The sequence below is a fragment of the Ursus americanus genome, chromosome 1, assembly GCF_024610735.1.
Source record: "Ursus americanus isolate L20-20 chromosome 1, mUrsAme1.1.p, whole genome shotgun sequence".
In the NCBI taxonomy this organism is placed as follows: domain Eukaryota; kingdom Metazoa; phylum Chordata; class Mammalia; order Carnivora; family Ursidae; genus Ursus; species Ursus americanus.
In genome coordinates, this window is record NC_142127.1 from 65479290 (window position 1) to 65502700 (window position 23411).

The 23411-nt window shown below is 41.1% G+C and overlaps 1 protein-coding gene and 1 non-coding gene across 3 annotated transcripts in view; one reads left to right on the plus strand and one right to left on the minus strand.

Moving 5' to 3' along the window:
• Positions 1 to 23411, minus strand: part of NEMP2 (nuclear envelope integral membrane protein 2) — a 37371-nt gene that overhangs the window by 13047 nt on the left and 913 nt on the right. Inside the window, exons 2-8 of one of the 2 annotated variants that reach the window (XM_045806357.2) lie at positions 14159 to 14274; positions 8777 to 9008; positions 8569 to 8641; positions 7350 to 7443; positions 6423 to 6537; positions 3961 to 4186; positions 674 to 850 (exon numbers count right to left, since the gene is read on the minus strand). In XM_045806357.2, coding sequence (XP_045662313.2) covers positions 674 to 850; positions 3961 to 4186; positions 6423 to 6537; positions 7350 to 7443; positions 8569 to 8641; positions 8777 to 9008; positions 14159 to 14274 — 1033 coding nt within the window. Of the gene's footprint in view, positions 1 to 673; positions 2798 to 3960; positions 4187 to 6422; positions 6538 to 7349; positions 7444 to 8568; positions 8642 to 8776; positions 9009 to 14158; positions 14275 to 23411 lie in introns of those variants that run through there. The other variant, XM_087862127.1, reaches the window with a different exon arrangement.
• LOC123798353 (small Cajal body-specific RNA 20) lies at positions 16083 to 16222 on the plus strand. Its single transcript, XR_006781269.1, has one exon.

Consider the following 23411-nt stretch of genomic DNA (forward strand, 5'->3'; position numbering starts at 1 on the left):
AAATAAAGTTAGTGTTATCACAGGAAGGTTTATTTGGAAGATAACATGTTCTCTTGTTATTTATCTTCTTCAATTAAATTTGACTTTATGTCAATAAAGAACACCATTTATACATTGGATATAAAAATGGCAATGGCTTATGTGATCCTTCTAGAGATAATCAGGAAAAGAACAGAGAAACAGGCAGACTTAGAAGCACTGAGTGCTGCTGAACATACCCACTCCTGTTTTCTAATTCCTTCTTTCTTATTAGATTCATGATTCATTTGTTATTTTAGTACGTCAATACTTTCCCCCTCCAATGTTTAATTTGAGGGCACTGTTATTTGGATAAAGCTATGAAGAAGGGGAAGCGGTAAGGAAAAAGATGTTGGGGCAAAGATGTCTTTCTTGGTAAACTTTGAAAATGATCTTCCATACCAGTAACTTCCCACATGTAAGTTATCTTTCTGACCTTCCCTATCAAACACGTCAGGTGAGAATTTGTCCCAACATCGGCAGTTCTATGCAAGGCAGGGCACTGAAGAAAAAGCAGACCTTCCGACAGCCTCCACACCATCTGTTACCCAGGGCAGGAGTCTGTTCCTAGTCTGAGGTACGTGTAACAAACCACCACAGTATTTTCACACTCATTCTAACCCATGTTTAGTCCAAGCAGCTGAGCCGGGCTTACTTGTTGGGAGCCTGGAGTCTGGAGACGACCAACCACGCTGGGAAGTCAGGCCTGCGGCAGGCGCGGCGCAGCTCCTCCAGGGCGCTGCTCGTTTCCATATCCGCCTGTTCCCTGTACTCGTCTTCAGTGAGATACTTAACCACCAGCTTTTCTGATGTAAACCATTTCTTCATTTTCCTAAAACATGTGGCATTTGGTTGCTAGATTCCTGGTCATATTTGACTGTTCAATTCAACCCTTAAGATTTATAAAAATACATTTCTTAGAAAGGAACAGTAATACTTAACTTCCTTGATGTCACACTGTACTCCCATGGTTCTTACCGTGACTGAGGTATAGAGAACGTGCACCGTTTGGGCCTAACAGTACATTTCCTCTCTTCCTGGACCATCCTAAATTATGTTCCTAGGAATGTGAGGCTCAATTTCCGAGAGACATATTAATTGCATTTTTCTTCTCAGTGATTTTTAATTGCACAATCAGACCACTAAAAGTCTGGCTCTTTTATGCTTGGTCTGCTCATTATCTTGGGCACTAATGGAAGCAATTCTTTGAGATGCTTTTTTACAGAGACCTGGTAGAATCAATGACCACTTAGTCACTAGCCCCCCCCCCGCCAAAAAAAGACAAAAAAGAAGGGAGGATTTGTGGGATATCGCCTCCATCTAGTGGCTGAGATTCTGACTAATCCTAGAGAGGAGAAGTAAATATTGTACAAGGATCGTTTATGTACAATAATTTATAATAACTCCTCCTTCGCTACATACTAAGGAGCTCATAACTGGAATTTTTTTTTTCCAATCAGGAAAGTCCTAAAGGGAAGAATCTCATAAAAATGGCAATGACGATAAGGTTTTAACATATATGTTACATTTATCAATGAGTTTTTTAAGATATTCTTGGGCGGTTTAAAATTTAATTTAACCAGAGAGTCCCAAATCTAGATGAGTATAAGAATTACCAGGAGGTGGTTTAAACATATATTCTCTTGAGGGTTGGGACCTGAAAAAACCTTAACATTTTAAAGATTGTATGGTGTGAAGAGTCAGATTGGGGCACCACTGACATTATTTCCTTCTCCTTTTCTGAATACCTAGCCTGGTCTCCCTAGAGGAAAACCACTGGTCTCTGAGCAGAAGACTGGGGCACAGTCCCGGCTTTGAGGTTTCTCCACTGTGTCAACTGTGAATAACAGTTCTGAGCCTCACTTGCTCATATGAACAAAGTGAAAGCAATAACATCTACCTCATGAGGTCATTGTAGGGATTAAATATTTTGTGTACTTTGTGTAAAGTTCTTAGCACAGTGAGTGGCCTATAGTGAGAGTTCAACAAGGATAATTAAGACAGTAGCTACCATATGCTAGGATATATTCAAACAGCTCTTTGTAAAACTAAAATACTATACAAATCAAGGTATTATTTTTCTGGTTTGTAATTTAACCTGTATGTTCCTGTTTTATCCTTTTGTTCTTCACATAATTATTTACTAGCAAAATGAAAAGCTAAGGAAGTTACAAAACATTGTATTAGGTTCATGTTAACAGAATGCATAGCAAGTGCATAGAAGGACCATCATGCAGATAACACAACACACTTTACACTTGGCAGGGCAGCTGGATGTTTAAAGGGAAAGAGGCCCAAATTCTATCCTGGGTTCCTCAAGCCACGAGCCTGGCCAAAGGCCAGAGGGCTGGCAGATGTGGACTGGCCAGCCTCCTCCTAGCAGAGGGACCTCTGGTAATCCCAGTCACGTCGGCCTCTGAGATAGGACAGAAAGCAGCAGCTAACAGCAGCCCCTCTGACCCAGCCCTGCTGCCTTTCAGCCTTGCCAGCATTCTCTGCACAAGGGCCCTGTCCTGTCACTGGTACATTTTTAACACTGTGACATGGTTACATATGCAGTCCCAGATCCATAAACTACTACTTACCAGAGTCTCCTTCTTCTCAGCTAGGTTTACCTCACTGTCTCACAGCCCGACTCTAGGCCCTCATCACCTCTTGCCCGCACCGCTGTGATGTCACTGCCTCGGGGCCTCCTAGGTACATACACTCTCTGTGCCAGAAGGCAGTTGGGCCACATCCTGCCACCCAGGGAGGTTCATGGTCTCTCCTTTGATCTTGACTGTTGAATGTATTTTTATTTTCATATTAGTTGCCAACATTCAAAAATACTAAGATTTCACATTCAAATCCATATTCCCAGCTTTTCTAAAAAAAACCCAAAAAATAAAAACCAGAAGATCTGGCAAGGCAGGGCCCATATTCCTACATGGCAACAATCAGCTCAAGCTGAGTAGTAACTGCCCCCTTTTTGATGAGGCTGCACTGCAGAATTTCCCACAGTCCTCATGATGGCCCCACTGCCTTACCCTTGCTCAGCATCACCCACTCAGTACCAGCCCCAAGCAACTGGATTTATAACTCCGGTCCAAGCAATAGGCAGAGAATGCCGCCTGAAATACGTAATGGCTTCTGGCCTCCACTACATATAGGATCAGACTAGATTCCTTAACACAGCCTGTGAAGCCTCCACAACCTTGCAGATGCCCACCTCGCTCACCGGCCTCATGATGCTACCAGACTGGGCCTTCTCCCTGTCAGGAAAGTCCTTTCCACATTTATTCACCTGGCTGTTTTAATTCATGAAGATTCAGCCTAGTAATGTCTTCTTCAGAAACTCTCCTGAACTCTACGTGCCATAGTCCCTGAACAGGTATATCTTAACACTTCAGAGATATAGAAAGGTATGCTGCTGTCTCAACAAGTACACCTCAAGGGGAGAAACTATCTCCTTCGTTTGTGCACCTGACACGAAAACAGGTGTTCAGACTCAATAACTAAGAAGAGACATAATAAAGCTTAACTTAAAACCTAAAAAAAAAAGGTCCTACACATAAATAATACATTTCAGTCATTTTTCTAGTGCTATTTCATAAGCACAACAAATAACTTTAAAGCAATCTTGGGCCCTAATGAAAGGAAATGTAGAATGAAAGTAGAAATTTCAGGCAACCCAGAGTGCAAGTAATTTTGCTACTGATTTTAGTGAATTCTGGGTGAGCTGTAATTACTTAGTAATTGGGAAAGTCCTCTGAAAGATTAATGAAGACTAGAATGGAGATGGGATTCGATGCTTAGATTCTCTATCCTCCTCCTCTCTCAAATCTCCAGATGAAATGCAGTTAATTATGAGACTAAATATGACACGTGCAAGAAACTTACCAAAACAATAAATAAAACCAGAGCTCAAAATGTCAAATTTACAAGGCAAAAAAATACACGCACCACGTCATATAACTGAATGCTTTCAGTGGGTAGCGCAGACTCCTGGAGGACAGGACGAGGATCATAACTGCATACGAGCACTGGGGCACGGTGACACCACAATAGATCAGGAGCAGGGCGAGGAGCCGCAGTGTCCACGTCAGGAGATTTACGCTCCTTTCGTCAACAAGGGGCCCGTGTTTGTAACAAACAGCAAAGCTGAGAAATCCCACTGTTAGGACATAGCCTGTAAAAAAGCAGAACTTGAAAATTTGAACTTGAGAAGCTGTAGGAAAAATCCTGGCAAAGCTTTGACTTAAGCTAAGAACATATCAGAAAGCCTTCATATTTATGACTTCTTTTTCCGAAGAAGTAAGATTGAAAAACACATACAGGGGTAGTTATTCCTTCCATGTGAGATACTACGCTGCCTTTTGTAATAATTAAGGCTATTTAATAATAAATTATTATGATATATATCTGTTTTTTAGTCCAGAGTCCTAGATGGACAAATGTTATCATGGTTGCTTTGGTCAGGATTTAAGCCTCAGCATATATCACAGTTGGCTACAAACCCTATTTTTTAATTTTTACTTTCTAGTTAAAAAAGGAAAACACAGTTTTATAGTGGAGGGATCAGGCTGCACCCTAGTGCAGTGCTCAGTTTCTGCATTAATAATGGTGGGATGGGGACGCCTGGGTGGCTCAGTCGGTTAAGCAGCTGCCTTCAGCTGGGGTCATGATCCCCGGGTCCTCAGATCGAGTCCTGCATCAGGCTCCTTGCTCAGCAGGGAGCCTGCTTCTCCCTCTGCCTGCTGCTCCCCCTGCTTGTGCTCTCTCTCTGACAAATAAAATCTTAAAAAAAAATAATAATGGTGGGGAGATGCGATATTCTGCATCTCCTGCTGGGATCCAATGTGAAATCCACATCTCCTCTTATGTATTCCACCAAAAGTGTTTCACTCATATCTAAGCAAGCTTCAAGATCTAATTTCCAGTTTAGAAAATACAGGGGAGAGAGGAGCAAGTTAAATTACACCACAAAAGAGTAATCAGAGAAATCCAGAAAGCGGGACACTCTATAGGACAACTAGATTGGTCTCAGCAATGAAAAAAGGAATTGTTATGGATTAAAAAAGACTTAAGAGACACGGTAGATGCAAAATATGGTTCTGGACTATATCACCCCCTTATACAGATCAACCATCAAGGATGCTTAGGAAATTTAAACATGACTTGAGTAATTTATGTAATTATTATTTTTTTAGACTTAATTGTTATTTAACTGTAGAGGAAAATGCTCTTATTTTTTAGAGATACTTACTGAAGTAGTTAGGGGAACATACCATGATACCTATAATTTACTTTAAAAAATATTTTATCATAGGGGCACCTGGGTGGCTCAGTCTGTTAAGTGGTCTACTCTTGATTTCAGCTCAGGTCATGATCTCAGGGTCCTGGGATGGAGCCCCGCAGCTGAGTCCCTGTCCAGCTGCAAGCTCAGCGGGGAGTCTGCTTAAGGATTTCTCTCCTGCCTCGGCCCCTCCCCTCTCCTGTGCATGCACTCTTTCTCTCTCAAATAAAAAAAAATAAATCTTTTTTAAAAATACTTTATCAAGGGGCGCCTGGGTGGCACAGCGGTTAAGCATCTGCCTTCCGCTCGGGGCGTGATCCCGGCGTTCTGGGATCGAGCCCCACATCAGGCTCCTCCGCTATGAGCCTGCTTCTTCCTCTCCCACTCCCCCTGCTTGTGATCCCTCTCTCGCTGGCTGTCTCTATCTCTGTCGAATAAATAAATAAAATCTTTAAAAAAAAAAAAATACTTTATCAAAAAAAGGAGAGTGAGCTAAAGACATAAAATCTTCAAGTAAAACAGAAAACTTACTGCTTTTGTTTTGGGTGGGTGGACTTTTGTGAAAAATTTGGTGCTTAGGGGTTAGGAGAAAACTGATCCTCCCATTCTCCATTATTTCCCAATTAAAACAAATAAATAAAAAGTTATAAAAAGTTGTTTGTGGTTACATGAAATACGAACAAGTGGTTTCTTAATAGCCTCTCTGTTTCTGAAAATTCAAGTTTTCATTAGTCATTTATATTTAGAATTTCTCACCTTTCATGCTGCATATATTAAGAAAAAGAAAGAGCCACATTTCAGAGAATTTTTTTCATTACAAATCAGACTTGGTTAGAGCTTAGCCACAATTCAATGGCATAAAGGCAGTCAAAAGAAACAAATACTTCTTTGCTCTTTTGATCATTAGTACAGAAAACTAAGAAAGATGTCATAGAGAAATAGTCTAAAATGAGATCTAATGAACTGAAATCATCAACTGTAGGAATAAAATAAAATATTTTTAATAGCACTTTTCCTTAGTTCAAAAGGAAAATTTAGATGTTGGAGAAAAACATATTTCCAAAGAAGGCCTCCAGTTGTACTTTTCAGCTTTACTGATAAAAGGACATATTTTTAAAAAATTACCTACCTAATATATATATCCTGTTTTCACGCCATAGCCACTTCAGATCCTCCATCAACTGGCACACAACATAAACTGAAGCAAACCAACAACCAACCATTAGAGCCCCAAAGGTGCTATACTGTGTGTGGAAAAAAATAAATGACACAGTTTTTGGTTCATTCACTCTCACAAAAATAGGAGTAAACAAATAAACCCTTTGTATTAGAAACTTCTACTTCAAATTGCATTGAAGTCAATTCAAGATACTCTCTAGAGTCTTGTTAAAGTTACGGTCCATGAGCCAGCAGCATCGGCATCACCTGGGAGCTTGCTGGAATGCAGACCTCAGGCCCTATGGCAGACTGAGTCAGAATCTGCATTTCAACAGGATCCTCGGCACATTAAAGTTGGAAAAGCACTGTTTTAAAGAAGAAATTTATCTCAAGATAATGCCGGTGTTGTAAGCTTCAGTCAGAGTATCACAGCATTATCACCATGAACTAATATTTATCCTCAACTAAGTGCAGAGCATTCTTTCATTAAAGGTGTTTCAGGGAACTCATAATGAAGAAATCTCCAGATGTAGCAATGCAGTTATTCAAGACCTTGATGGTTCAACATCATGACATTCCTCAGCTCTGCTAAGACAAGACAAATTTCTACACAGCATTGATCAGTCCCCTGCCACTCCTAAGAAAAATGTATTACCCTAAAGTAAAAGGGTCTCAAAAAAAGTATCACCAAAACTTAATACTTACTTTAGGGTATATATAATAACAAATAAAAATGGAAACTCTAGAAAAAGATACATTTTAAAGTCAGTTTATACAATATAGAAATACAGTTTGAATTAGTAACTGTCACAATCAATGTGAATTAACTTTGATCAATTTTTCATGTCTATGAGATCATGGTTTCCCTCTTTTATTCATTTATACACAGTATGCCTACCTTAGGAATAAACCTTTTCACCAGCAGCAGGACAAAGACTAATGTCATTAGAACACCTAGCACAGTCCCAGAAGAGTAATAGAAAATAGGACTTCTGTCAAGACAAGCAGATAAAAGCCATTTAAATGCTAAGCAGCACTTTCACTATTAAAACCATGTTTAACCTGATGACAGTAGCCATAAAGAATACTAAGGAGAAAAACTCAGATGGTAGCTTTAATTACACCCTACTCTTAAAAAATGAAGTCTGTACTTGAAATTTATGGTAAATAGCTTGCCACTAACTCAAAACAAAATGTCTGAGTTACTTTCTATGTTTAGAATCTGATGCAAGAAGAACTACTGAGCACCTATCATGTAGCAGACGCTGGTCTGTGAGCTGTGCACACATTCATACAGCCCTGTGAAATGGCTTTCTGTGTCTAAATTTCAGAGGAAGAAAGGAAGCCACCAAGAAGTTAAAGACTATCCCCAAGTGAGTATCTGCCAACTGGAGGATTCAGGCTTGCAGCCTAGTTCCTCTGAGTCCAAGCTTTATCCTGGTTTCTAAAGGCCACGGATTACATTAAACATACTTAATTATACCATGAGAAAGATAAACAATATTAAGAATAACAAGCTAAGAATTAAAATATTATTGGAAAAAGACTCCTTTTTCATGAGAGAAGTTGTAATACACAAAGTATCAGGATAATATGTTTATCCAAGAGTCAGATACTTGTTAAATTCAACTTTCTGTATCAGAGCCACAAATCTTGGAGGCAGCCTGAATCTAATAGAGAGAGCAAGGCATCCGGCATCAGAAAACCTGAGTATAAATCTCAGCCTTAGGAAGAACTAGTCATGTGAAATGAATGTTGGTTACTCATCTATAAAATGAGAACAATAATACAAAACTTACATAATTGTTAAGAGAATCAGATTAAAAAATGTATATTAATACGTAAGACAAAATAATGCATGTAAAAGCACTCTGTAATATATATATACACATATATATATATATATATATATATACACACACATATCATGTGTACTGTTACTAGTTTTTAAAGGCCCTTCAAGCACTATCTTCAGACCCACTGATTGTAAAACCTAAAGCAAGAACTACAAGCTATATATGTGGAAATATATAGCATAGGATCAAAACTGTCCTATTCTCTTTTTAAAAGGATAAACGGTAATTCACAAAATTAACCATGTAAAAATGAATACTTACTGACTCAACGTCTTTGCATAAAAGAAGAGGAAAATGCCCGCCACAAACACAAAGAAGAGTTTGAAATCTACAACTGGAGTAAAAAAGACACACACAACAAAGATTTTGTGTCAATGTAGCTAGTAAAAGAAGAGAAAAGTCAATTTCTTGAAATGTCACTCCAGAAAAACTAAATACAGAAAATCAAGTGTAATGAAAACAGACTTACTGTTTCGATTCACACTAATTGTATAGACAAATATCTTCCTGACAGGCTTCACAGAGAAGCACATGGTCTCTCCATATGGATTGATGATTATGGTTATTTCATTAGACTCCTTCGGTGTCCAAAAATTATGAATCATACATTTGATAAAAGATAGAATGGTTTCTGGATACTGACAATTATGTCTTTCTGTGATATATACAATATTAAGCAGGCCTGAACTGGTAATTTTCACCTATAAAATGAGAACAAACAAATCCATAAATACATATGCTCCTTAAAATCATGAGCCGAGGAATAAAGAGAGCCTGAGAGAAAGGATAAAGAACAGACATTCAGATGTACACAACTCCGGGGATCCCATCGATGGACCTACAGATCTGTATTTAGTTCAAACATGCTGGAGCACAGAGACTTTGCAAAGTGGATGTTTCTTCCCCGAGGTGATTTAACTCCCTCTTCTAGCAAGTCCTTGTGGCCAAGAGACATGTGAAAAAGGATGGCAGAAAGCAATAGGCAGCAAACTACTTGGTTTATAACGGGGTTTCTTTTTCTTTTTTTTTAATATTTTTTTATTATATTATGTTAGTCACCACACAGTACATCCCTAGTTTTTGATGTGAAGTTCCATGATTCATTACTTGCATATAACACCCAGTGCACCATGCAATACGTGCCCTCCTTTATACACATCACCGGCCTATCCCATTCCCCCACTTCCCTCCCCTCTGAAGCCCTCAGTTTGTTTCCCAGAGTTCCTAGTCTCTCATGGTTCATTCCCCCTTCTGTTACCCCCCTTTCTTCTTCCCTTTCTTCTCCTACCGATCTTCCTACTTCTTATGTTCCATAAATGAGTGAAACCATATGATAATTGTCTTTCTCTGCTTAACTTATTTCGCTTAGCATTATCTCCTCCAGTCCTGTCCATGTTGCAGCAAATGTTGAGAAATCACTCTTTTTGATGGCTGAATAATATTCCATTGCATATATAGACCACATCTTCTTAATCCAGTCATCTGTTGAAGGGCATCTCAGCTCCTTCCACAATTTAGCTATTGTGGACAATGCTGCTATGAACATTGGGGTGCAAATGGCCCTTCTCTTCACTACGTCTGTATCTTTGGGGTATAATGGGGTTTCTATCGCTACCATTTTCTACTGTGTTTATGCAAAAGCACTTCCTCTGGATCAGCTGAGCATATTTAATTCAGGCTTCTCTTCCCATGCCTCCTAAAGAAGAACCCAACCACAGGTCCTATTCAAGACTCACAACAAAGCACTAGCTACAGTACCAAGCAGACAGTGACAAACCAGTGATCATTAAATGACAATTGTGCTGCTGCCTTTGTCTATCCCTCTCTATTCATACCTTTCGTTGTCCAAGAGTAATGTGAGCCAGAAAAGGGGAGTGAGATCACCAGCTCTGAATCTCAGGTATCGGGTGATATAGCCACTCCCTACCCTCATTTCTCCTGGCTCACTATTGCTATCTCTCCAATACTATTTCCTGTCATACATCTTAGGGATTCAATATGCACAATATATACACCAAACTCCTTCCAAATACTCTTGACTCTCGGCATCTTGACTCCTCCCTTCTTATGCTCTAGTCCTCTGCCTGACCTCAGCTAATCACGCCCATGGCCACACCCTGGACATTGTTATTACCAAACTACCGGCCCTCTACACGTTTCATGCATCCCACTGGCTGACCACCACCTCCTACTTTTCCAGCATGCCCTTTATAGGACCTCAACCCCAGGAAGCCTTGGATCAAGCATTTTTTCCCCCACTCCTCACCCATTTGATGTCCTTAGGACCTTCTTACCAGCTAAATTCCATAATCAATCATTATAAATCATTCCCTTGCTTGTACCCCTAACTCCTTTGCACTGCTCTTGCTTTGTCACACCCACCTGCAAAATCCAACTCTCCACTCTTGCATTTGCACCACCAAACAGTGCTAGATAAACACATATCAGTCTGACTTCAGGCCCCTGGGTGTGAACCCGAAGTGGGACCTGAAGCTGCAGGTGATCATACCACACATTCCTATCTACGCTCCACTCTCTTCAACAAAGATTTCATAGCTTTTCCTTCCTCAATACCAGCACCTCCTCCCCATCCTCACTCTTGGCTGAAAATGGAAGAAGACGATGTCAACAGGCTCCTATCCCATTTCCCAACCACTGGTGGGCACCTGCAGGCATGTGGTCCGCTTCTTGCCTATTGGGAAGAACTTTCTGCCACAGAGGAGATTTAAAGGAGATTCTGAAGGCACAAGATCCACCTTTGTCTACTCAAGGACATCCTACCAATACTTCTTCCCTCTCTGTTGGACCATTCCTATTGACGTGGGAAACAAAGGCAAAAGAAAAATGAAATTTCCTTACTAAAATAGCCCACTGGTAAGTCCTTGAAACAAGCAGAGTGACATTCCTCTAGAAACTCAGCTGCCTCAATGTTAATACTTTGCTAAGGGCAAAAGTCAATCTTAGCTGGACTCCCAGAATCCTATGAATCTACTTGAATATATAAAAAGTTCCTCTGGAAACTTCCTTTATTTCTACCCCCCAAAATACATGTTGGTAATCATCCCCAAGCATACGATCCACCAATATACATCTGGAGGATCTCATGACTATTTTATTAGACAGTAATAAATGACCTATTCCTAACAACAGCTAGCCCCCTCAAGGTCCTGCAAACCTTGCTTGCAAAATTCTTTAGAGATGCTATCCCTAACCCCCTTCCAACTTGAAAGTATTTAATGGGCCACTACTCATGACCCCAGTGCAGCTCTTTATGCCCACGGGTCCTGGCCCCATGCTTTAATGAAACCACCTTTTGCACCAAAGATGTCTCAAGAATTCTTGCTTGGCTGTTGGCTTTAAACCTTAACATCTTTCCTACATCACTATCAGCATGCAAACACGTAGATACGTTTCCCACTGGGGGGGGACAAAAGCCTTCTATTGACCCACTTTCCCTTCCAACTATCCCCTTGCTTCCCATTACAATCAAATTCTTTGAAAAAGTTGCCCATACCTGAAGTCTTCAGTTCTTTTCCACCCATTCTCTCTTTAACCCTCTCCAATCATTGCGTGTTTCATTCCCAACAGACATCCCTCACAAGGTCACGTGGCCTCCATGTTGCTAAATCAAATGGTCAATTCAGTCATCGTATTTGATTCATCAACAGCATTTAGCACTGCTGATCATTCCCTTCTCCTTGTAACAGCTTCTTCCTGCAGCCTCCTGGACATCTTCACTTGTCCTCCTCCTCTCTCGCTTCTGCTGGCTCCTTCCTCCTCCCTATATATAAGACTGACCCAGGCTCAGCTATTGGTCCTCCATCTAAACTCACTCCTTAGCACTATCTATAAACATGCATCACTGTTTACTTTTGCAGAAAGAAACACAGGGAAGACATACAGAAGCTAGTAAGACTGACTACCCACAAGGGCTAGCAGGAATGGGTAGAGGAATGAGGGGGAGTGACACTTCTCTGAGAATACTTCCGCATAGAGTTGTGATTTGAAACCATATTAATACCATACATACTAATAAATGATAATAAAATCAACTAAGATAAGGAAAAACCCTGAAAACAAATAAAAACAAATATATTTCAAATGGAAATGGAAAAAAATAAAACCAAATATATTTCAAATGAATAATATAACCATTTTAAAGGAGGGTACGTGGGAATGAATTTACCTAAGTAATTTTGGAGCACAGTATTTAGAGGTAAAACACACTCTGAACAAACATTGACGAAGAAATAAATAAAAAACAAATTACTATTCTAGCATCAGGCAAATAAATCAACATATTGAGAATAATGAAAACCAGGTTCTCCACATCAGAGAAAAGTTACAAATATGGCAAGGAGAGAGATTAGAATGAACCCAGTAGTATAGAATATATCAGAACTCATGTTTTTCAACAGATGGAGAGACAGAAATAGATACATGCACAGGTGTATGGGTGTATATATCTGTGTGTACACATATGACAATGGTATCGAAGCACTGATAAACACACCTAACTCTGAATGCTCCCTGAAAAAACGTATGATTCCAGAGCTGGGTTTAAGAAATTGTAAGATAAGCCTGGAACATCTTGTTTGCCAAAAGATGCTCAAATGACAGGCACAAATTAAAAGGACACATGAGCTACTTTGAAGGGGCTCTTCCTGGTCAAATCTAGGACAATTTGAATATCAAAATAAATAATGAAGTAATGGATTGTAATCCACTGAATGAATTGGCAATCTGTGGATTTAATATAAATATGGATATAAATAAACTGGAGGAGGAAAAAATTCTTCCTTATTGAAGAATGCTGATGAATGTAGAAAGAATAATGGAACCAGAAAATGACCGTTTGATAAACATCATGATGATAACTGATTCATGCAAGCATCAACAATGGATGATAAAACTAGGGAGTGAAAATTTGATGAGGGAAAGGGTATTTACATAGTTTCACATTATCTCCTCAAAATACTCATTTATTACAAAGGGCAAAATGCTCACTTTACAGTGGTAAAATTGTAAATTGCCAGATGCCATCTTAACCAGGCGATAAAAGTGGTGTATATTATCAGTAACAGTATAAATCAATATCATGTGCCTTCTGAGATGCTGTCCTATCTCTTCCTTCAGCCTAGAATATGTCTCTTGGTATATTATCTTGGTAATTCACTAACTTCATTAAAATCTTTCTCAAATATCACCTTCTCAACGAGAACTACCCTGACCACTCTTTTTATAATATAACTTGCTCCCCACCTCCCTCATTCCGCTTACCTTACTCTACATTTTCTTTTTTCATAGCACTTACTCATTTTATAATTTTCTTCTCTATTACATTTATGGCCTATCCCTTACCTATAGGAGTATAAACATCACAGGAGCAGGGATCTGTTTTGTTCACTGATGTATCCTAACAGCCTATAATAGTTCCTGGCACTTAGCAAGTACTTAATAAATATGTTAAGTGCTGAATGAAGGAAAGTACTAGGCTACTGAGATTAACTATTATCTTGGCTATGCCTGGGATCAGAGAGGGGCTTGGGATAGCAATTATTTTGGAAAGTAGGAGAGAGGGTGTTGTCTTGAGTTGTGTCTGAACAGCAAGCACACTGTGCTCTCTTAGATACCATATTTATTTGGAGTGGTTTAGAGAAAGGCTGATGGAAAGTATGAGGAGTTAATGTCCCTTCCACATGACCCTTTCCCTTGGGCCACTCTATGTGATTCCCAAGTCAGCTTTCATACTGATGTACTGCTCTGTGTCATATAAAAGCTCTTTTTCATTCTTGAAATAGTACATTTTAATTCTCAGTTCCTAAGACATGATTTAAATGTAGGATCTTACCTGCATAGTCGACCACATGTATTTCCACTCCATTTGAGAATTTCGATTGTAGCAGTAACAGCCTGAGTCAGAAGTTTCAATAAAATCCATTTCCTTCAGAGCTTTACACCTTAGAACTGAGAGATGAAATAGAGAATATATTTCCTAAGATATTTAATTTCTCAGAATCTTATCTTTTTTTTTCTTTTTTACTCATAAGAATAATGCTATTTTTTTTTAAAGATTTTATTTATTTATTTGACAGAGATAGAGACAGCCAGCGAGAGAGGGAACACAAGCAGGGAGAGTGGGAGAGGAAGAAGCAGGCTCATAGCGGAGGAGCCTGACGTGGGGCTCGATCCCATAACGCCGGGATCACGCCCTGAGCCGAAGGCAGACGCTTAACCGCTGTGCCACCCAGGCGCCCCAAGAATAATGCTATTTTTACATCATTCTCTAACCAATGAATTCTTCTACATGGTAATTACAGTCCTTCAGTCTTTTCAACCTACAGGAGACAGACAAAAAATTACAGTCTGGTGTCAATACTCTTATGATATATGGAAGGCACTGTAAGAACACAGAGAACAGGTACTTCAATCTTGAAGTAGAGGGCAAGAATTGGAGGCAGCTTCCTAGAAAAGAGGAACTGTGAGTGGAGTACTGAAGGTAAGTCGGAGGCAACGAGACGGAGAAGACAGGTTAGAGGGTGGTAAGTGTGTACAAAACCGTGGAGATGAGGGAAATCACGGAAGTGGTTCAGTCATTCACTGAGGATGGAGTGTGGGGAATACATGAGGGCCTTTCAGCATCTGCAATAGAGAGGTAAACAATGGTTACGACTTTAAGGAGTGTGGACTTCATGCTGAAAGCAGAGTATTGAAGAATTTTAGGTAAGCATCAAAGTTTCAGCAGGAAACTGCTGACACTCCAAAGGGTGTGACTAAAGAGCTCTGTGAGGAAATGGGCAGAGTTAAGGCATTAACACTGTGAACTAAGGCATTGTGAACTTCCTAGACATCGACAATAGCAGGAAGCCTTTAACATCCCTAGGCCTGAAATGGCAAAGGTAGGACTCGATGTTATTGGAGCTACTAAAGCCCGGAGGGCAGTCTAATAGGATGCAGTCATTGCCAAAATGTGGGATGGTGGAATGAAGGTATGACTACTTCAACCTCTCTCTCCTGCCCTCCCATCAGGACCTCTCACTGGCCAAACCCAATGGGAACCAGAAGACAAAGAAGCCCAGGTGATACAATCCACAGATGTCAGCTTCCAGGCACCGAGCAGGGGAGGGAAGGACAGAGAATGGATCTGTGGGAACAAACAGAGAATAGCCAGTTTAATAGGGAAATAATAGGTACACAGTTGTTCTTACAAAAAGCATTCTATAAGCAATGTGCAATTTTAGAGGTGAAGACGACTGAAAGTACAAGAACCACTAAGGAGACTACTGAAGCAATCTAAGCAAGAAATGAATCAGGTAGGAGGGAAAAAGAACAGATTAAAGACCACTTAGGACTGGAATCAACAGACTTTGGAGATTCATTAGATGAGGGAGAGCAAGAAGATGACATGAAAGTTCCGGTAAGTGGAAAGATGGTGAGGCCTTTCACCCAGATAAGGAACACTGGGGAAGATGCAAGCTTGTGCGGGGAAAGGGGGAGGAGTTCAATTTGGTACATAATTGAGTTTCGGTTGTGGGACTAAGTGAAGATGGATAGGTCTGCAGCTGAGGAGAAATTTGGAGACAGAAGTAGGTACATATGTGTGTCTGTATCTGTGTGTATAAATATATGTGCATTTGTGTGGTAGAGGTAACATATAAATAATACATAACACAACACCATATACTATTAATATACAGAAGAGGAGAGACAGGTACTTTATTAGAGGGTAAACAGCATAAGAAAACTGTAAAGTAATGGGATTAATTTTATTCTGTGGCTGCCTCTGTATCTGAATTTAAAATGAAGTGAGATGCCCTTTCCTCCCCAGTCACAGTCGGCGGCCAAGATCCGCCCTTCAGGATCACCGTCAGGGGTGCCATATGCTGGCAGGCTTGTTTTCCTGCCTCAGACACCTGTAGTTGCTGGGAGGCCCACTTGGTCTATACCAGGCAGGCTGACCCCCCAGCCACACTAGAGTCTGAAGTAGCAGCACCAGGCATGGGGCCTCTAGCTCTCCTTGGATAGTGCCAGGCTCTCACGAGCTGATCCTGGCCTGTGTTGCCCCAAAAGTAGCTTGGCCCCCGGCCTGCCCCTTAGGCAACACCTAAGAAACACATCTAGAGAGGTAGTCATCTACACGAAGATGCCTTTGAGGGAGTGGAGCTGCTCACCTCCTGCTCTCCTACTAAACAAGGGCTTTGGCCCCAGGGGATATCACTAGGGGAGGAGAGGGTGTCCAAAAGTGGGGAATTTGTTGTGGAAGGGGCATCGGAGGCTACCTAACTCATTTTTCCCTGCCTGGATTAGTTTGGGTACCAGCCAGGCTGCTCCATCCATCTCTTCAGAGCCGCGTCTCCAGTATATCCACTACAGGACTGTGAGGAGCGGGGTGGCGAGGAAGAGCTGTGAGTGGGTGCTGGAGAAGAGGGAGCTCTGCAGGCATCAGGGCAAGGAGGTGAGACCGGACACTCAGTACAGCGGCCACAAGCACAAGCCCCGCTTCTAAGGGGTTAGCTTTATCGAGTCCAACAGCTCTGGCTCCACACAGTTGCAAGTGGGAAGTGTTCTATGTTAAAGTGCTTACTTCCGTCAGCTGACAAAATAATGTTTTAGAAAAGTTTTTCAAGTTCTGTTTTTCTTCACCAACAAAAGTCCTGAAAGCATCTTATTTTATTCTAAAAGCAATAAACCACTTTCTGTGGGGAAAAAAATAAAGTAAAATGAACTGAAAGTCATAAATTCTTCTGGATCCAGGATAGGGTGCTACTGCTACATCTGTCAATAGGGAACAGGCACAGAGAATGCTATGCGCACACAGAGAAATGCGCCTTATGCCTATCCCCCATCTCCTCCAAGGAAAGTGTGGTTAGCTGCTCCAGAAAAACCTCAACCCACTACACCAAAGTTGGGGAAGGACTGAGTAATTAGTAACTAGTCGACAATTACAATGATTTAGGGAATAATATTGAATAAGCCCACATAGATCCTTGTCCCAGCTAGAAGCATCCTAAGCATTCAGCTGGAGAAAGTGAAGACAGACTTGGGGAGAAGACGCAGAGAATACCCACCAATGTAACTGCATAAAAGTTACAAAGCTACACAAAGCAGGAAAGTTACATGAGAATCCAGTATTTTCCATTGTGACACTGTCAGATCATTTACTCTTTACTCTTTACTCTTAACATTGTGAGAAAATGCATATTTTTTAAATATACCAACAAATTTGCGAGTTTGAGAGTCTGAGATGCAAATACAAGATTCTAAGAGACAGGTCTCAAAAAGGTATGTGAAGGAAAGTCTAGAGGCGCTCTGCTTAATACAGGATACTAAAAATTAAAAATGCATCCCCCTGCATGGCCTATTTATATACAAGACCAAAACGAGAATGCAGAACCAGCGTGACCAACACAAAGCAAACAATGCCGAGGTAAATTCTTGGGTATATCTGAGATGCAAATGACTCCTGGCCATGGGTTGGACAGGGGAGAGGGCACTCCTGGACATGCAAGGGCTGGCAGCCAGCTGTAGAAAGGACAATATCAAAGCCAGTGCAGAACCTGGGAGCACAGGAGCAACTAAAGCACATTAAAAGCCTTCAGCTAGTGATAGCAGGGGTAGGATTGGAAGGAGGGCTGTGGACTGACTGACCTCTGGTAGCCCATGTTCTGCCTCGGCAGAACCTCCTGTGGCGTCTCTTGAGCAGAAACGGACTACACCAGGTGGCAAGAGTTGACAACGTTACACTGGGGGTCCTCAATAAAAGAGAGGAAGTCCTACCTATTGTTGGAAAGGGAGTGCACTCCAACAGGACAGGTAAAAGGGAGGAGGCCTCAGGTCCACAGACCCCGGCAGCCCCACGCCATTGTAAGAATGTTAACTTCCAGGCAGTTCTCTCTTCAGGTTTACCCCTAATACCACACTTGTGTTCAATGCCAGGGGCTCTTCTTAAGGTTGGCTCCAGGGCTGCTCCCCGCATCACCTCTCCTAGTGGGCTCCTCTACTTTGAGGAATCAATTCCCATAACAACAGCGAACTACTCCTCTTGTTAGTGGTTTGAGGGAATATCCTCTTTCTGGACCTGAACTTTGCAAACAAATGCTGCCTTCCAATGGGGTTTTTTTCCACTTGGTCCTAACACTATCTCCTAAATCATCTGGTATCTGTAACTCTGAAGAGCAAGATGGTGTAATTTAAGTATAGTGCAATAATTTGAATTTAGAAGTAAATGCTTCTGTCATCCAAGCCAGTCTCCTTGCACTTGGATTACTGTAATAGCCTTTTAGCTGGTTTCCCTGCTTCCAGAATCGCCCTATGATGTTCCCCTACAACCCATTCTCCAATCACCATATAGATCTTTTTAAAAGATCAATCAGAGAACATCATTTACCCGCTCAAAACTGATGACTTCACACTGCACACATAATAAAATCCACCCTCCCTTCCAAGGACCTAGTACCTCTGGCACTCTCTCTACTCTTCCTTCTCTCAGCTGCTCAGGCCACACCAACCTCCTGCCCTCAAGATGCTGAGCCATTCCTGCCTTAAGTTTTCCTATGTGCTGATTCCTTGACCTGCAATCTGCTCTCCCCAGATTTTGGCAGAGCTTGTTCCTTCGGATAATTTAGGTTTGCCCAAACGTCACCTTCTCAGGAAGGCCTTCTCTGACCCCACTGTCTAAAATGGCACACTCCAACTCCTTTCACCCACTTTCTTCTCACTCTGCTTTATTTTTTCCTCATATTACTATTAGTTTATACTCTGTCTCTCCATAAAGTTAGGGACAGCATGTTCACTACTGTATCCCCAGCCTTTAAATATCTGTCTTTTGTATGTGTGTTATAATTTGAGGGGGTTAGTGGGTTATTTGGGCATGCATAACCGAGACAATGAAAGCCTCGCTATCTTTGTAATAGGCCCAGTACCGGTCAGCACCATAAAAGGAGGTGCACTCTGGGGCGCCTGGGTGGCGCAGTCGTTAAAGCGTCTGCCTTCAGCTCAGGGCGTGATCCTGGCGTTCCGGGATCGAGTCCCACATCGGGCTCCTCCGCTAGGAGCCTGCTTCTTCCTCTCTCACTCGCCTGCTGTGTTCCCTCTCTCACTGACTGTCTCTCTGTCACATAAATAAATAAAATCTTTAAAAAAAAAAAAAGAAAGGAGGTGCACTCTGACTCTCCCCGTGAAGCAACCTGATGTAATCAGACCCCTATCCAGCCTGTGTCACTGCTATCCCACCTACGGAACCCACAGGCTACATCTCCCCCTCACCCTACTCCATCATCAATATACCTTAACTACAGGGTTGAAAGCTATAATCCTTAAGATCCCTTGGGCTAGGGACCTTCTTCTTTATCCTCCCTAGATAGAGGAGGGCAGAGAGAAGCAAGAGACACGAAGCTTGTTTTTGTTTTACTCATATGGTACTCATAAGTGTTCTCCCTGGAATTCTCCAGAGTGGCTTCCGGCTGTTGAGGTGAAGTTAATGTCAAATTTACACAATATATGAGACATAACAGACAAGGTGTTGGCATTTCATGGTATCCTCTGGCTCCCCTCATTGTTAACTCTCTTCAGAGATGAATTTCATTCAATCCACACAAGAACTCCCAAATATCTAAGGAACTAGACACAGCCAGAAGAAACTACAAATCTAGCTTCATGTGAGTTCACATAAACCTTAAGCCATTCGCTAGTTGGGCTAAGCATAAGACAGTGACTTTGACAATAAAGATTGTTATCTAGGCTTCTTCTAGAGACATTTTATTATATAGTTTCTACTTCCATTATTCATCTCCACCTAAGGGTGGGAAATAGAAGATATAGCCAGCTGGACTGTTTATCTGAACTCCATCAGCTGCTCAAGCCCTAACACTTCAAGCCCTGAAGTCTGGGAATCTGCCTGCATGCCTGCAGGTATCATTTATTCGTGGCCTGGGTCTTTGCTGGTTCATTCTGCTAAGATGGAACTTCCTGGAGGTAGATGTAGGCAAACCCAAAGATATCACAATATCAACAAAATCCCCTCACAATGCAATCTAGAAAACAAATGGGAATTCCTAGGGATTCAGAAAAAAATGTAATAATAATCACTCATTTGATCAGAAGAGAGTAACAGCTGCCTAGGGACAGCTACTGCTTCCAGGAGAAGCCGAATATGTTTCTATCCCAGAAGGTGACCCATAACCTAGGTATTCACTTTCTCAGACCTGATTCCAGATCCAGAGAAAGATCTGGAAGTGTGGGCTATCCCAGCTCTGCCTCATCTCCTAAGCATCTAGGAATATCTGCAGGGCCAGCCCTGAATGCCATCCTTACTATGCCTACCCCAGCAAGGCTGTGTCTCTAAGCCACGAAATGGTCATCACTTTCTGTAACTCCCTGCAGTCCTTAGAAGGTTCTCTTGATTCTGCAATAAACCTAACTTCTGACTTTCTGGACAGTTGTGCCCCAACTGCTAAGACAACTATTTACATTACCAAAGGATTTGAGTCAGGGTTACCTTACCCAATTAGATTCCTTAGTTCAATTTAAATAGCACTCAATTTATAAATACTCAATCTAATTTTAAGACCATGTAGCTTATATAAAAAGGGGACAGATGGGTTATTACCTGCTTTAACTAATAAATTACATTTAAAATTACTCCTTCGTACCGCTTTTGTCATTTATTAGTTTTCCTAAATGTAAAAGGATAAATTAAAGTTAAAAAATTTAGTCATACATAAGGTAAAAATATTCAGTCAAAACTTCAGAAAAGGGCAGGTAGTACTTAAACCTACTTACAGAATATGCTAAAAATAAAAAGCACAAACACTCCTCAAATCTTAGCAGATCTTAAACAACCTCCAACATAAAAAGTATTTCAGCAATGTTCCTTCTAAAAATTTAACCTTTACATGGCCCTCATATGGGAAGAAAATATCTTCAGAAGAAACTATAATAGAATAATAAAATCACTTACTAAATTAGACTGCCATTTTCTCCATTTGGCCTATTACTGCTTTTCTACTGGGACAAGGAGAGGGAAAAAAAGAAAAACAAAAAGCAAACACCAACAAAACTTAGCTCCTGAAAGTTCAAAGGAAGAATTTTTCTGGGTATTATTTATAAATTCACATTTTCAAAGGAATGTGCATGGAGCACCAAAGTTAGAAGGTAACTTTCTCTATTCTATTAACACTAGTTTTTGTAACCAGACTTGAACATAAATCTTGATTTTTGTTTCTCCAACAATGTTCATAGAGAATGAATCTGAAATTAGCACACGCTGATGCACATTCAGGCTGATTTTAACTTCAAGGACTGATTTTTCTACTCCAAACATGAATTTGAAAGCTGTGGTTTCAAATGGCCTATCGCTGTAAAGTTCAAGCCTGGGAATTCAACACAGTAGCCTGAACTATATCATAAGACAACACATGGTTTCTAGGGTCCTCTCCCGGTGGCTGCAAACTATGAATAACAACTCTTCCTTTCAGCCAGCCAACTACTTGCGTCTCCTGTGTCACCTGCCTCTGAGTTTCCTCCAAATAGGGTGACAGAAAGCTGGCCTGGCTCTGGATGTTCTCTATTTTATGGAAGGGTGTGTGCATTCAAGACAGAATTTTACAACAGTTAAGTATCATCTAATCCAAGCTTCTTATGTTAGAGATGGGCCCCTATTATGAAAGGACCAGCTGTTTGATCTCAGCTCATAAAGCCACTTTTAGAGCAGCAATGTTCCTTAGACCTAGTCTAGTCCAGAGGTTCCAATGTGGTGTCATTGGCACACCACAGGATCCAGGATGCTCCACAGCCTGTCCCATAAAGCATATCTGGAACGGCAAGAATTGCTTTAAGGCTACATAAGTTGCCATTTTTCTTGGCTCTGGGTTAGACTTTTATCAACTCAGTGTACATCCTGCATGTCTTGGGCAGAACAGTAGTTCTGATTAGCATTCATGCAGCTCTTTGGTTAACAAAATAGAAGAAGTCATAGTTAACACCAAATGTTGTAACACAAACATGAGAAATATTGGGTTAACAGAAGGAAATAAAAATGTGAGGAAAATACTGGAAACCATTCTGCAAAGAACAACTTTATTTTACTGATGAGAAAACCATGGTCCATAAAGATTAAGTGCCTGGACCAAGGTAATTCTACAAGTGGGTAGGCGGATGTAACAAATGTCTAGAAGTCAAGTTTCTGGCTGTCGGCCCAGGGCTACTTAAAATTTTCTGGCTGCTGCCATGCTCAGAAACCCTCCTTCTTAGACACATCTATGATTTATTTTTTCATCAGCATAGACTGGTTACATTTCTCACTACTAAGCCTGCCTTTCCTCATCTATAAAATGGGTATATTAATGGTACCTACCCTCAGAGGGCTATTACAGGTATTAAATAAGATAATGCATTTAAAGCACTTTTAACACTGCCTAGCACTTAGTAAACACTCAACAAATGTCTGTCCAATGAAAACTGGTATAGAACAGTTCCCCAAAGTGTAACTCACTGCCAGATTCCCATGAGTTGGCAGCTCTGGCAGATTCTGATCCTGTCTGCATCCTTAGACAAAGAACCCGGATTTCACTGGAGGAGATGCTACGCCCAGCATAAAAGACCACACTTGGTTGCCTCCCTTGCAAACAGAGGTGGCCAATGAGATGAAGAGAAGTCGGTGGACAAAAACTCCAGGAAATCTTTTAAAGGGTTTTATGCCGGGTGGGGTGGGGGTAGAGAAGGAGCCAGAAATGTTAAGCTCTTAGCGTATTAGCAGTAGTTCTGGAGTTAGAACTCCTGACTTCCCCTTCCGTGCCAGAATCTTGAGAGCACTCCACGTAGAGGCCATAACACCACTATGAGCAGCTACCATTTCTTGTCTCCTGTGCAACATCGTGCACACGTTAAACATCGCAACACTCCTGTCAGATACTGTGTTTTACATGTGACCAGTAGCATGACTTGCTCCAGGTCACAGAGCTAGTCAGGGGCAGGGGAATTTCGGTCTAACTCTAAATCCAAAGCTCTGACCCTCTCTTGTCTTGAGTCCAAAGTAATAGCTATAGAGAGAAATACTGAAGTTTTCAACATAAATTGATGTACTATACAAAAGTCCTGTGTCGAAC